The 11862-nt window shown below is 41.1% G+C and overlaps 1 protein-coding gene across 1 annotated transcript in view; it reads left to right on the forward strand.

Moving 5' to 3' along the window:
* DOCK5 (dedicator of cytokinesis 5) overlaps positions 1 to 11602 on the forward strand; it is a 52908-nt gene extending 41306 nt beyond the window's left edge. The window contains exons 42-52 of the mRNA XM_026043500.1: positions 1842 to 1923; positions 2119 to 2203; positions 2986 to 3072; positions 3535 to 3711; positions 5449 to 5532; positions 6340 to 6477; positions 6588 to 6754; positions 7572 to 7749; positions 9343 to 9481; positions 10653 to 10768; positions 11123 to 11602. Of these exons, the coding sequence (XP_025899285.1) occupies positions 1842 to 1923; positions 2119 to 2203; positions 2986 to 3072; positions 3535 to 3711; positions 5449 to 5532; positions 6340 to 6477; positions 6588 to 6754; positions 7572 to 7749; positions 9343 to 9481; positions 10653 to 10768; positions 11123 to 11224 (1355 nt within the window). The 3' untranslated portion in view covers positions 11225 to 11602. The remainder of the gene's footprint in view (positions 1 to 1841; positions 1924 to 2118; positions 2204 to 2985; positions 3073 to 3534; positions 3712 to 5448; positions 5533 to 6339; positions 6478 to 6587; positions 6755 to 7571; positions 7750 to 9342; positions 9482 to 10652; positions 10769 to 11122) is intronic.
* The last annotated feature ends 260 nt before the right edge of the window (positions 11603 to 11862 follow it).

Consider the following 11862-nt stretch of genomic DNA (forward strand, 5'->3'; position numbering starts at 1 on the left):
TGTCAAGCTTAAATGAGTTGTTAAGTTGAAACCTGCACAGGTTGCGGTTGAGGATTTCTTGTACCTTCCTTTCAAGGTGGCACTGGCAGTAGAAGTGGGATGAAGAGAAGGCTCTTTCTCCTTCCTTGCAGTTAACAAGGATTTAGGAATTGTTTTGGGGGAGGGTGGGCAGTGGAAGTGCCATTTCTCTACTATGTGGTAGAGAATTCATTGGGCTTAAGACCTCTCTTAGGGCTGAGTGTGGCCAAGTGGAACCTCATGAAGATTCTTTGCATTCTCTTTGTGACTTCAAGTCAGTAGCAGATGTGTTGCTGGAAGATGTATGTTAGTAAACACCAAGTTACTGGGCTTCTCGCGTGTGTTACACAGGCCAGGCTAAAGAATCTATTGGCCCATTTTGGCCTTAAAAATCCATGTGCAAAGGCCCAACTCAAGCAGTGATACCAGATGCTTCCCTTGCAATGAGCCTGCCAAGCATTAAAGTCACATAGGAAATTAAAATTCATGCAAGACCCAACTTGGTGTCAAAATTGCCTTCTCTATTTCTGCCTTGTTTCAGCTAGTTCCTTTGCATCTGTTTGTGTTTGTTTTAATGCTTTTGGCTCAAGATGAACCTGAACTGCAAAATTTGGATACAGATCTGAACTGTCCCAAAGTTTGGGGGTGTTTGTTTCCGGGTCTTTGGCATAGCCCTGTTTTAAGAGGGAGCAGCTGCATAGTTTGGATTTGATACAGGTTCTTTTCTGACTCTTGGAAACATCACTGGGAAATACAAGGAATTTGAGTGCCCAAATTGCTGTTGCATTAGGCAGGAATTAATGGTTCCTCAATGTCTCCTGCTTTTGGTTGTTTCATAAAAGTGTAACAGAAGCATTAATTAAGCTGTACAACATCTTAGGGAATGCCTAGATACATAAACTGTCTAGTTCTGAAATAGAAACTGTATGTAGCATGCTTAGCATGGCCGAGACTAATAAGCTCTCCTGAGAGAAGTATTTCAGCTAGGGCTTAGTGCTTGCTCTGATGTATCCGTGTGGTTTGGGGTTCGGATTTGGCGTGTATCCAGCTGGCTCTTCCGTGCGGGCAGAATGACCTTGCCTTTGCTTTGAAAATGCCATGTGGAAATATCTACAGTGAGTTGGAGGTCTACCCTACCTGTCAGGAAAACATTGCTATTCCAGAGCAGAGTTGACAAAGGTTCTCAAAGGAAATTGGTTAGTTTGGGTCAAATTGTTTATGCTTTACTCTTCYGTATTGGTTTTTACTGTTGTAAAGTCTTCAGTTCTTCGAGGACTGTAAGCTGTTGTGCTTGGGGATATTATTACAGAGTGTTCTTGTATTACTATGAAGGGTCAGCAAAAGCCAAAACAAAAGCAGGAGTAGATGTTTACTGGTAATAGGTTACGTTCTCCAACTAGCCGCCTCGTGCTTCAGGGGCTGGGAGCAAGGCTTGGTCTCTGCTAGAAAGTTTTGAGACCAAATAATGAGAGGGAGGAAGAGAGGGACAAATCCACTATGGAACCTAATCCAGAATCCTGTTTTCCCACCCCTAAAGTAGAAATCAGGAACACACAAACTTCTGAGGGAGTGTCAGGATTTGGAAGTATTCCTAGGGCCCTTATCTTTTGGGGCTTTTGATTCCTGACCAGCATACAAACTGCAATAAGAAACATAATGCCTGGAATTGCTGATGAACAACTGAGTATTTTTCTTTAAATGTGACAACAGCACAGGGAGTTGTTGAGAAGTTTTGACATTTGATGAAAACGGGAAGGATTTTTCTCTGTCTCTATTTTCCCTAAAGGGTTCATAGTTTTTCATCCTTAACCATAACTGTTCAGATGTGCAATGCTTCATAGTGAAGCCTGTGATGAACCTGCCACCTAACTATAAAGACAAACCTGTTCCCGAACAGATCTTAAAGTAATTACCTTTTCCCTCAACGTTTACTCTATGCTTTCTTCTCAAATAGCATAGGCACAAGGTAGAGTGCCTTTGTTTCTCATCTGCAGATTTGATTCATAGTCCAGTTTAAACTTTATTTCTGAAAAGAAGAGAATATTAGCGCAAGGAGGATGGAAGGAGAGGAGACTCACTGATTACTCTTCTTCTTTGCAGCTACTACAGAGCAAACGAGGTACAGCAGTTCACCCACTCGCGGCCATTCAGGAAAGGAGAAAAAGATCCAGAAAATGAATTTGCTGTGAGTCCTTCCCATCTAATTCCMGCTGTCTGGGGTGTTTGCAATGAGAAAACTGTACTGTATATTTATTTATTATATTAACGGTAGCATTTTGAACAGCAGTGTCGCAATTTCTTTTTCTCTGTGTGTGGCAATAGAACTTGGTTGTTAAAATGCAGGAGGAGCAGAGGACTGCACTTTATATTGGAGTCTTTATGCAGAGCCAATCTGGTATGTTGGGGGAGTCCGTAGCTGAAATTGTAATGCTCAAAATCCTTGATCGAGGAGCCATAAATATTGTGCTCTAACCACAGTTTCCTGCAGAGTACRGCTGTGTGCCTGGTGCAGTGTGGTCGTCCTCAAAAAGTCAACCAATAACCATGAGGGATAAGCTCAAGTTCAGGCCAGCTTCTGGTGTGCAGCACGGCGTGTTGCTGCAGTACAGCCGTGGCTGTAGCACATGAGCAGGTTCTCTTGCTGCCCGGGGCAGATAGCTGCTTATCTACGGTGGTTGTGCATGATGCATCCAACTCGAGATGAATGTGTTATAGTCACACTGCTACCAGTAATGATCCACACAGGRAGATAGCCTACTGTTGCTTTGTGGAAGTTATTTAAATAATAGAGGTGGCATTTGCTGCCAAAAACACTGAGTTTCATACCAGTTTATGAAATGTGAAAATCATTGCATCAGTCCTGCCTTCTAGTGCAGGAAAATTGGTTCCATGCTGCAGTGTAGGAGAGAGTTGAACTGGGACACTAGGATTTTCCTTATCTTGGACTTTTTTTCCTTCTCTAACCAGACTATGTGGATAGAAAGGACAACGTACACAACAGCTTATTCCTTCCCAGGCATTCTCAAGTGGTTTGAAGTCAAACAAATTGCAACGGTGAGTCCTGCATGTGCGTGGGATCCCTTGATCCCTGCTGGCATTGAGAATCTTGCAGTGCTTAGGACCACCTCTTGCACTGTTAGACCTGACACACCAATGGATTCTTTTGTCTAAAGAGRAAAGCAAATGTGCATCTTTTTTAATAGGCTTGTATTTTTATACCATTCCACAGAGGCTGTACCACAGGCAGTAAAATTGTGTTGAACATGTTGTGCATAGGGTGGGAGGGAGCAGTCACTTCTGTAACACAGTGCACAGGCAGTGGCCAGTTCCTAAACTGCTGCTTCTCCAGGGTTAGGTGTGAGTCATTCTTAAATTTATTTCTCTGAATGGTAGTTAGCAGAGGGAGTCCAAAATCTTCTGCTGAGAACTATTGAGCTGCTATTCATATGTGGGAACTCCTTACATAATATTCAGTGGAGGAGAATGAAGATTTATTCTAGTCTTTCTTCCTCTCAGGAGGAGATCAGCCCCTTGGAGAACGCCATAGAGACCATGGAGCWCACCAACGAGAAGATTGGCAACATTGTCCAGCAGCATGGCTGGGACCGGAGCCTGCCTGTCCATCCTCTCTCCATGCTCCTGAATGGCATCGTGGACCCAGCGGTCATGGGGGGATATACCAACTATGAAAAGGTTATTTTTCATATTTATCTGTAGCAGGTCGTGGTRGAAACATGAGAGTTCAGTTCTCAACTGTTACTCAAATTGAGTGTACTTGGCATTACTTGCATCTCTTCAAAGCTCAGAGATGGCAAAAGAACAAGGATGAGAGATTTCCACTAAACTGGAAGGTGGAAAACTCCCACATTTTTAGTATTTAATCTCAGAGTATTTAATCTTGTATTAATATAGAATATTAAAGCAACTAAACATTTTTCTTTCCAGTACATATTTTGTCTTTGCAGTGTTGCAACAAAGGGTATATATTTTAGAATAAAAGTAATCTTCACTGCTCAGGTTTGTCCAGTTGTTGGCACAGTGTTTGTTATGTTCTTCAGTTATGAAACTAGGCTGCTTATTCCTGGCATCGAACTGTGGTACAGCACCATGAAATATCCTGCTTATTTCCATACATTGAATTGGTGATATTAAAATGCTTAGTTTTTTTCAGATGTGTTGCTGTCATATGTAGTGAGGTACGAAGTGAAATGGGAGAAGGTCTGGTTTGTCTAGGGTGTAAAACTCTTTTGATTTCAGGAGAGCTGCCTACTTTACTGGGGTGAATTTGGCCTTAAATACTCTCATTTTGTGAATTAAAGTTGACATAAAGTTTAGAATTACGAAAGTGGGAAAGCAGTTAAAACTAGGAAATGCAAAATATCTGTAACCACATCTGGAAATAATCATTTCTGGTTCATATTTTCCTATTTCAACTAGAGATCAGCAGAGAACATTTGGCTTTTGTGGGCGGCTAGGATCTTGAGTTTTAATTGTTTCACTGTAGCCAAAAGCCAAAGTCTGTATTTTTTAACATGGATTTTCTTCTTGCAATAATTAAACACTTTCAAGACAGATCCATTGGGACCTGCACAGCAGTCCCTTTGCAGGCTAACCTTCTCCTGACATGAGCCTGTTTCAGAATCATACCATGAGRCCTATAAACACTAGTGCGTTTCGGCCAGTTAATGGAAGGCAGACTAAAAAATGTATGCAGAGGCTGAAATAGGTCAGAGATGCATGTTAAAACTGAAGGAAAAATATTAAGTATTTTATCTAGGAAAATAAAAATTAAATTCTTCCGACTGGGAATTGTGCCGTACTTCAAGGCAGTGGACAAAAACACAGTGTGAATTGGCACAGTTTTAAGACTTCAGTGCAGAGAAGTTCAACGTTAAGCCCATAGGTGTTCTGTTGATTAAAGATAAATGCACACAGAAGTGTAGAGTATGGGTACTTCAGTGATCCAAAATACGAATGAAATTCTCAACACAGACGTAGTTTTACTAACTCTTCAAAACAAGCCTCATGCAGAATGTTTTATATGAGGATTTGAGTCACAGAACTCAAGGAAATGGAAGGCAAGAGATGACCTGTTCTTTATGCAGCTTAGGCGAGGTGGTTTGAATGTGGTTGCGTASTGTAGGTTTTTGAATCCTAAAAATGAAAGGGATTTCTTGAAGGAAAACCTTGAGGCTGGTTTTGGTAGTCATATTTGTGTGACGTGTCATACAAGTCTCTCTTCCCCCAGTTCTCAAGAAATAATCGTGGTTCCTCTCTTTCTCCTTCAGCTTTATGATGGGGAGAGATGAAAAACAATCTTGTTACGAGGAATAAGGGCAAAGGACTGCTCTTGAAGTGTGGGGATCTTTGTCTCTTACTCAAAGCTAGCTGTGCGAGTATCATAGTCTCTGATCATCTCTCTTCTTTCAGGCCTTTTTCACAGAAAAGTATCTTGAAGAACATCCCGAAGACCAAGAAAAAATTGAATCGCTCAAGCAATTAATTGCTTTACAGGTATCATATTGTGAAAGATGGGAAAGATGTGTGTGGGAGCACAGATGTTGGGTTTTATTTTGGAAGAGAGACTGTAGATAAATACTGTAGGAACGAATCTTGGTATGTGTACAGGACTCTTTAAAAAAAATACTATTTTAAGAACTGTCTATTCTAAAACTGTGGTGCAGAATATTCCACTTAACTTGTGCTTTCCTGAATGTTATGCCAGAATATTTGCCAATGTGGCATAGATTTGTGGKTTTTGTTTTGTTTTGTTTTTATGAGTCTAACAAAGTATGTATTATCTTTTCTATGAAAATCACCAGTCCTAATATTTTCTCACTGTGATAACTGGAAGYTGTCTGTTTCAACTGCAAGCAGTGAGAAATTGTCCATTTTTTATATAAACTAAATTCCATCCATGCAGAGTATGTATCAGATTTCGTATATTTTYGTACAACAGAGCCAAGCTGAAACCGCTTCACAATCATATTGCTTTGCAAGCCAAGGGAGTGACATTCTAACACTTTGCATACTGTGTATATCAAAGCAGAATATGGAATCTGTATGAGGAAGAAGACTACATAAGTATAGGTGGGGAAGGAGTTCATATTTCCTTGTAGAACATGTACRGAGTTCAGATAGACAGTCAAGGGGTATTATAATGCCAAGTTCTGAGTCAGTAATTGAGCCCTGCAAACTTAAAGTGAATGGGCCATAAACCCTTTAAATGTGCMTAAGATATGAAAATTGGTTTAGAGAATTCTCTGCTATAGCAAGCGAGCTGATGGGTCCTTTCACAGCAAGTTCTGCTGCTCTTTTTAGATGCCCTTGTTGGCAGAAGGGATTAGGATCCATGGTGAGAAGCTGACTGAACAGCTGAAGCCTCTACACGAGAGACTGATCGCCTGTTTCAGAGAGCTGAAGAAGAAGGTGGAGAARCAGTATGGTGTAATAACTTTGGTAAATATATCTTGTTGTCTGTTACTTTGCTTTAAAACAACACACCATGCTCCTTTCCTGGCTTCTAAGTCAGTGTTACCAATACCAAAACTAAGTGTGTTTGTCTACAGCCTGCCTCCTTCACTGAAAGGAAACCGAGCAGATCGGGCTCTGTTGTGTTGCCCTACATCATGTCTTCCACGCTGAGACGACTCTCCGTGACGTCTGTGGCCTCTTCTGTGGTCTCTACATCTTCCACATCATCTGACAGCACTTCCTCCAGACCTGGTTCAGATGGGTTAGTAGTCAGCTTTTAAATGTGAATCACATTTAAGAGAGCGGGGAAGAGTGGGGATAGGTCTTTGCCACAGTGAGTTATTTTACAGTATTTTCAAAAAAAAAAGACACTCTTGATATAATTAGTCACTTGTAACATGAAGAATTGTACCTGTGCCTTCAGAGAGCTTTAAATGGAAAAATTATCCCTTTCTGTTTTACAGACAGGGATTTTTGAGGCATACCTAGGGATAGACCTGGGAATTAAACTTGGAATTCTCTGCCTCTTGAAACCCAATCCCTTATATAATACTGAGAAGGGATGTAGGCAGTGTATTTCAGATGTAAGCTATTTCTATTCCACGGGGATCCTGGAAAACAGGGTTTAGTTCAGTGTGGTCTTCAAAGAGATGTATGGCCATATGGTAGTAGTTCCACCCACTTGTTAGCAGCTGMTTACATGGAATTAAAGGGAGCTTCCATATGTGAAACACTTCCTGCTGTTGCTGCTTGGCATCTGCTTCATATCTGCCATTGCCAGGGAGTCTAGATGACTTGGTCAAGGTAACACTGTGGACTGAGTGGCATAKATCATCATAAAATGCTGATCTCAGTCCCTGTGCAAGTAGATCATACTTTGTCTTCTATGTAAGGAATAATGCTCGAACTGCTTGAGTAATTTAAGAGCAGAAAATTTGCTTGAAATTTCATTTTCTAATTCAAGTTTTTTACAATAACCTCTTACAATAAAAGATCACCACCTTTACACAGGAAATATATGAAATGATGCAACTGGACCAATGCTTCTTCTCTTTTTGCTTTCTCGCTGTGGCCTGCAGGTCTATTCTGGAGCCTCTTTTGGAAAGAAGAATATCAACAGCTTCCAGAGCTGAGGAACTGCCCATTAAAGATGATGGTGACAACCGGATTAGCAAATTCAAGCGGAAGGACTGGAGTGTTAGCAAGTCTCAGGTTATTGTGGAGAAGGCGCCAGAAACTGAACTGAATTCCAAAATGGTAAAAATAAYGGTGGTGGTAAATTCCACAACAGGAGACTTTAGTGTCTCCTTTGCTTTCAGGCATGCTTGCCATTGGGAACTTCATTAAATATTGGGAGGGGTTCGAATACCAAAAGCATTGGTCATCTGAGTAATGGCTTGCTTTTTTATTTGGAAAACTTGTGTCACAGCCTGAACTGCAGTTTCACTTAAAAGTAAAGTATGAGACACTGATGTTTCATCTAGGTGCTCAGTACCCTCTTTTCTTATGGGAGTCGAGGGTTATGTGATGTACTCAGCACCACATAGAACTGATCTGTTTGTGTTGGAGCAAGTAGTTACTGCTCAGATCCAGCTGGCAAGCCAGATACTCAGCTGCTATTAGTCACCATCACTACACAAATCAAATGTACTACAAGGTGAAGATCAGTTTGAGAGATTTGGGAATGGGAAAAGGATAGTCTGGTAGTTAGGTCACTAGCTTGGACTTTGAAAAACTGATTGTCTAAGTTTGTGCTCTGCTATGAACTGCCTGCATGAGTATTTATTTTTTGAGCAAATCATTTGCAAAAGAGAAATGAAAAAGACTCTTGATTCTGATAGTGTTGTAACAAGGAATATATTGGAGACTGTTAGACATTCAGGTTGATAGTGGGATCCAGGTAATAGTCAAGTGTGAATAGATAAATTTCAGCTCAGAGGTACAATTATGTGACCCTGGAGCAATATCCTGAGTTACGCTAAGACAACATTACCCAGCCGGAGAGTGCTTGAGAATTGGGCATCGGAGTATTTAAGCTGATGGCTCAGTAGTACTAATTTGACTTAGCATATTCCGTGTAATATTTAATAATTCACTTTCCTTCCCCAGCTCTCACAGAGCTGAATCTTGCAGGAATCGGTTACATTCTTAAAGATTCAGGAATTCTCATCAAATCTGAGTGATGCTGCCAGCACTTGGAGGCTGCAAGCTCTAGAGTCCATTTGGAACTGTGGCTCTAGAGTCCATTTGATTTTGAAAGTCTTTTTGTCCAAGAAGAGTCTCAGGTTGTAAATATTAGTAATTTAGGATACCGGGCCCTCTGCCTTTAAAGAGCTGATTTTGAATTAAATAGGTTTAACCCACAAATTGTGACATCAGATGGTAATCACTTTATTAAGTAGAACTAGTGGAAAAATACCTGGAAAAAAAAAAAAAAACTGGTTGTATCAACCAACTTTTCTTTCTCCTGCTTTATCGTATTCCCTTCTTGGAACGTTTTCTCCCAAGTTTGTTCATAGATCTTCTAGTCAAGTAAAACCATTTTCTAGCCTCACTGTGACCTCTACCATTCTTAGTTGCTAGACTGAGGGAATTAAAAACAGATTGTTATTGCTCCCCTGTTAGAGCGGTCCCACAGTAAAGCAGATGTGTCTCAGCACTGTTCCTGCTTTTGGGCATTGCTCAACCAGTTCCGAGGTTGCACTTTTTTTTCACCTGAATGCACCTTTCTTTCTAGTAGATGGCTCTTCTGGAGCATGTTGATGCCTTTCTGACAGGTCTGGTTATCTGATACGTGTGCAGCAACCTAGTTGATTTCTGAAGGTTTTGTTTACTCTGTGTTTCAACCAGAGCACGTCAGGAAAAGTGCAGAGGCCAAAGAGTCTTCAATTAGGAGACAACAGACTGACTTTGCTTCAGAATTCTTCACTCCAACAGTCGACACCACTCAGCCCACCACCCATCACTCCCAAAACCCCAAGAACACACAGTAAGTCCTGCRGCAGGGTGATTGATGTGTCCTTCAGGGCCGTGTCTGTGGTAGGAATTGCCATTTGCTGAGGTAACATCACTTGGGGAAGCTGGGGACGGAGGAGAGAACTGCGTAGATGTAGTTTGCTGAGAACGACCCCTGGCCATTAATATTTTTGTAGGAATTTGTGCTGTTAACATTACTTAGAAGTGTTATCAAAAGAGCTAATAGCATACTTGTGTCTTGCATACTGATTCTTGAAATTAGAAAAGCGGATGAACTTCAGAGAACATTTCATCTTTTCATTTTTTTTCAATTTCTATCTTGCTTTTTTCTTGTATTGAGTTGTGGGAAGGAGTATTGAATCTCAAGGTGAGCACTGTGTAACTGATTTTAAAAAACCTGTTTCTCTGGAAATCAGGTCAGGTGGCCCATCAACATGTGTTACACTTGTAAAACCAGTTTCTCGTCTCATACACCAGAGGTGAGGAGTACCTCTATTGAATTCACCGAATAGAAAGGGAATTGCCTCAATCCAGCATGTGGGTTTCATTTCAGAACAAGTCTCTGGTTGAATTTTCTAGKCAAGCCTTGAAAGCTTTCGTGTTCATTAATGAGTAATTCCCAGCTCTATCATGTGGCAAAATGTTTTAAGAGGAGGTGTTCCTGTGCTGCAGGAAAATTAGGGAGTAAGGGCTGTTATGCCTGAAAGAGAAAATTCATCTTGAAGAATTAGTAAAACAAATAATTGGCTGAATTACCTTCCTTGCATACGTAGTAGGCTGCCTGGAATTCTTCATAAGTTAGGATACTTACCCTGTCGACTGGAGTTAAAATCAAAGTGAATCCACACGTTGAGGCCTGGGCTCAAAGGAAGAGCCCTTGAACATTTCAGATGTGATAATGGATTCAATTTGCTTTTCTCTGAGGCATATACTTTTCACATGAGCTTAGGTTCATTTTATGAAGATRGAAGTCTTCTGGGTATTCTGAGCTTAAGGGAGATAGAGCTGTGATTCTGCTTTGACATATCTGCTCAAGTTTAGCTACTAAAACAGCTCTGTTAGCAGACTTAAACTGCAAAATGTTAAATGACTCTCCCTTAAAATTACCTGTATTCAATCCCATTTCTCACTGCTCCTCAGCTTTCTCTGCATTCACTACCTTTTTTCTATTGTTTTTTCCCCAGGTTTTCCCTCCTTGCAAGCGGATGGATTGGTGACTGCCGGCCTCCAGAGTACACCACCCCCTCCTCCGCCCAAGAGCAAACCCTACGAGAACAGCAGCTCCAGAAATTCTGGGGAGGTGAGGAAATGTGAGCGGGCACTTCTTTGGAAACCAGCTTTTGAGAGAGAAGTAGCAGTGGAATTTTCCAAACAGTCTCCAGGGTGGTGCAACTTGAAGTTTGTCTAATCATTTTACTGGTTCACTCCCTGGAACCACAAAGAATAAGAAGTTTTTCACTTTGGGAATGTTATTAGTGCAGCCCCTTTTTCAAGTGTTGTCCTTGGTTAGGCAAACTGATTAAAATCTATCAGAAATACAGAAAACAAACAAAAAACCCATAATGACTGAAGAGTTTAAAAAACATTATTAACATGTAAAATATCACAGTAGCCTGCTCTTTTTATGCTTTATTATTGCACTTTATTTTCTTAGGTTGCCCCACCACTGCCCAGCAGACGTGAAGCCAAACCTCCTCCTCCACCCCCCAAAACCAGAAAATCCAGTGTCGCTTCATCAGAGCAAGGATTGCAGTGAAGATCATCRCTTGCAAAACAGCAAGTGCCTGGAGTGAGGTGGCTGCTTTCCTTTTAATGACATAGCTCTGCAGCTCTGAAGACTAGTGATCCCTCTTCCCATTCCATTCACTTCACTTGGAGTTTTTCCTGGAAAATACCAAAAGAAGCTACTGTTGGAACTGTATTCCCAAGCTCTGATTTACATTCCCAATACTGAGACACTGTTCATGTGGGAGTAGCAGTAACTACTAAAATTCCCAATACTGAGACACTGTTCATGTGGGAGTAGCTACTAAAATTGCTATGTTTCATTGTCTTGTCTATCCTGGGTTTTTCTCCAATGCAATTTCACCAGCTCCTTCCTAGCGTAAATCTGTCACGGTAATGGCTTGGCTCAGTGTGTGTGTGTGTGTGTGTGTGTGTGTGTGTGTGTGTGTGTGTGTGTGTGTGTGTGAACGAAGGTAAGCCATGCCTTATTACTATGATATTCTTCCTGTTTTCACATAGATTTATTGCAGCCATACAGTTGCTCTAATGCACTGATCCCTCCTCCTGCCCCTGAACATGTAGTGAAACCTTGACGTTCATGAAGTGAAACAGGCCATTCCTAGCTGTAAAATGTCAGGTCTTGAGGTGTCAGGTGCCATCCATTTGATG

Source organism: Nothoprocta perdicaria, unplaced genomic scaffold (genome assembly GCF_003342845.1).
Source record: "Nothoprocta perdicaria isolate Ctin4 unplaced genomic scaffold, notPer1 scaffold_103, whole genome shotgun sequence".
NCBI classification, from domain to species: Eukaryota; Metazoa; Chordata; class Aves; order Tinamiformes; family Tinamidae; genus Nothoprocta; species Nothoprocta perdicaria.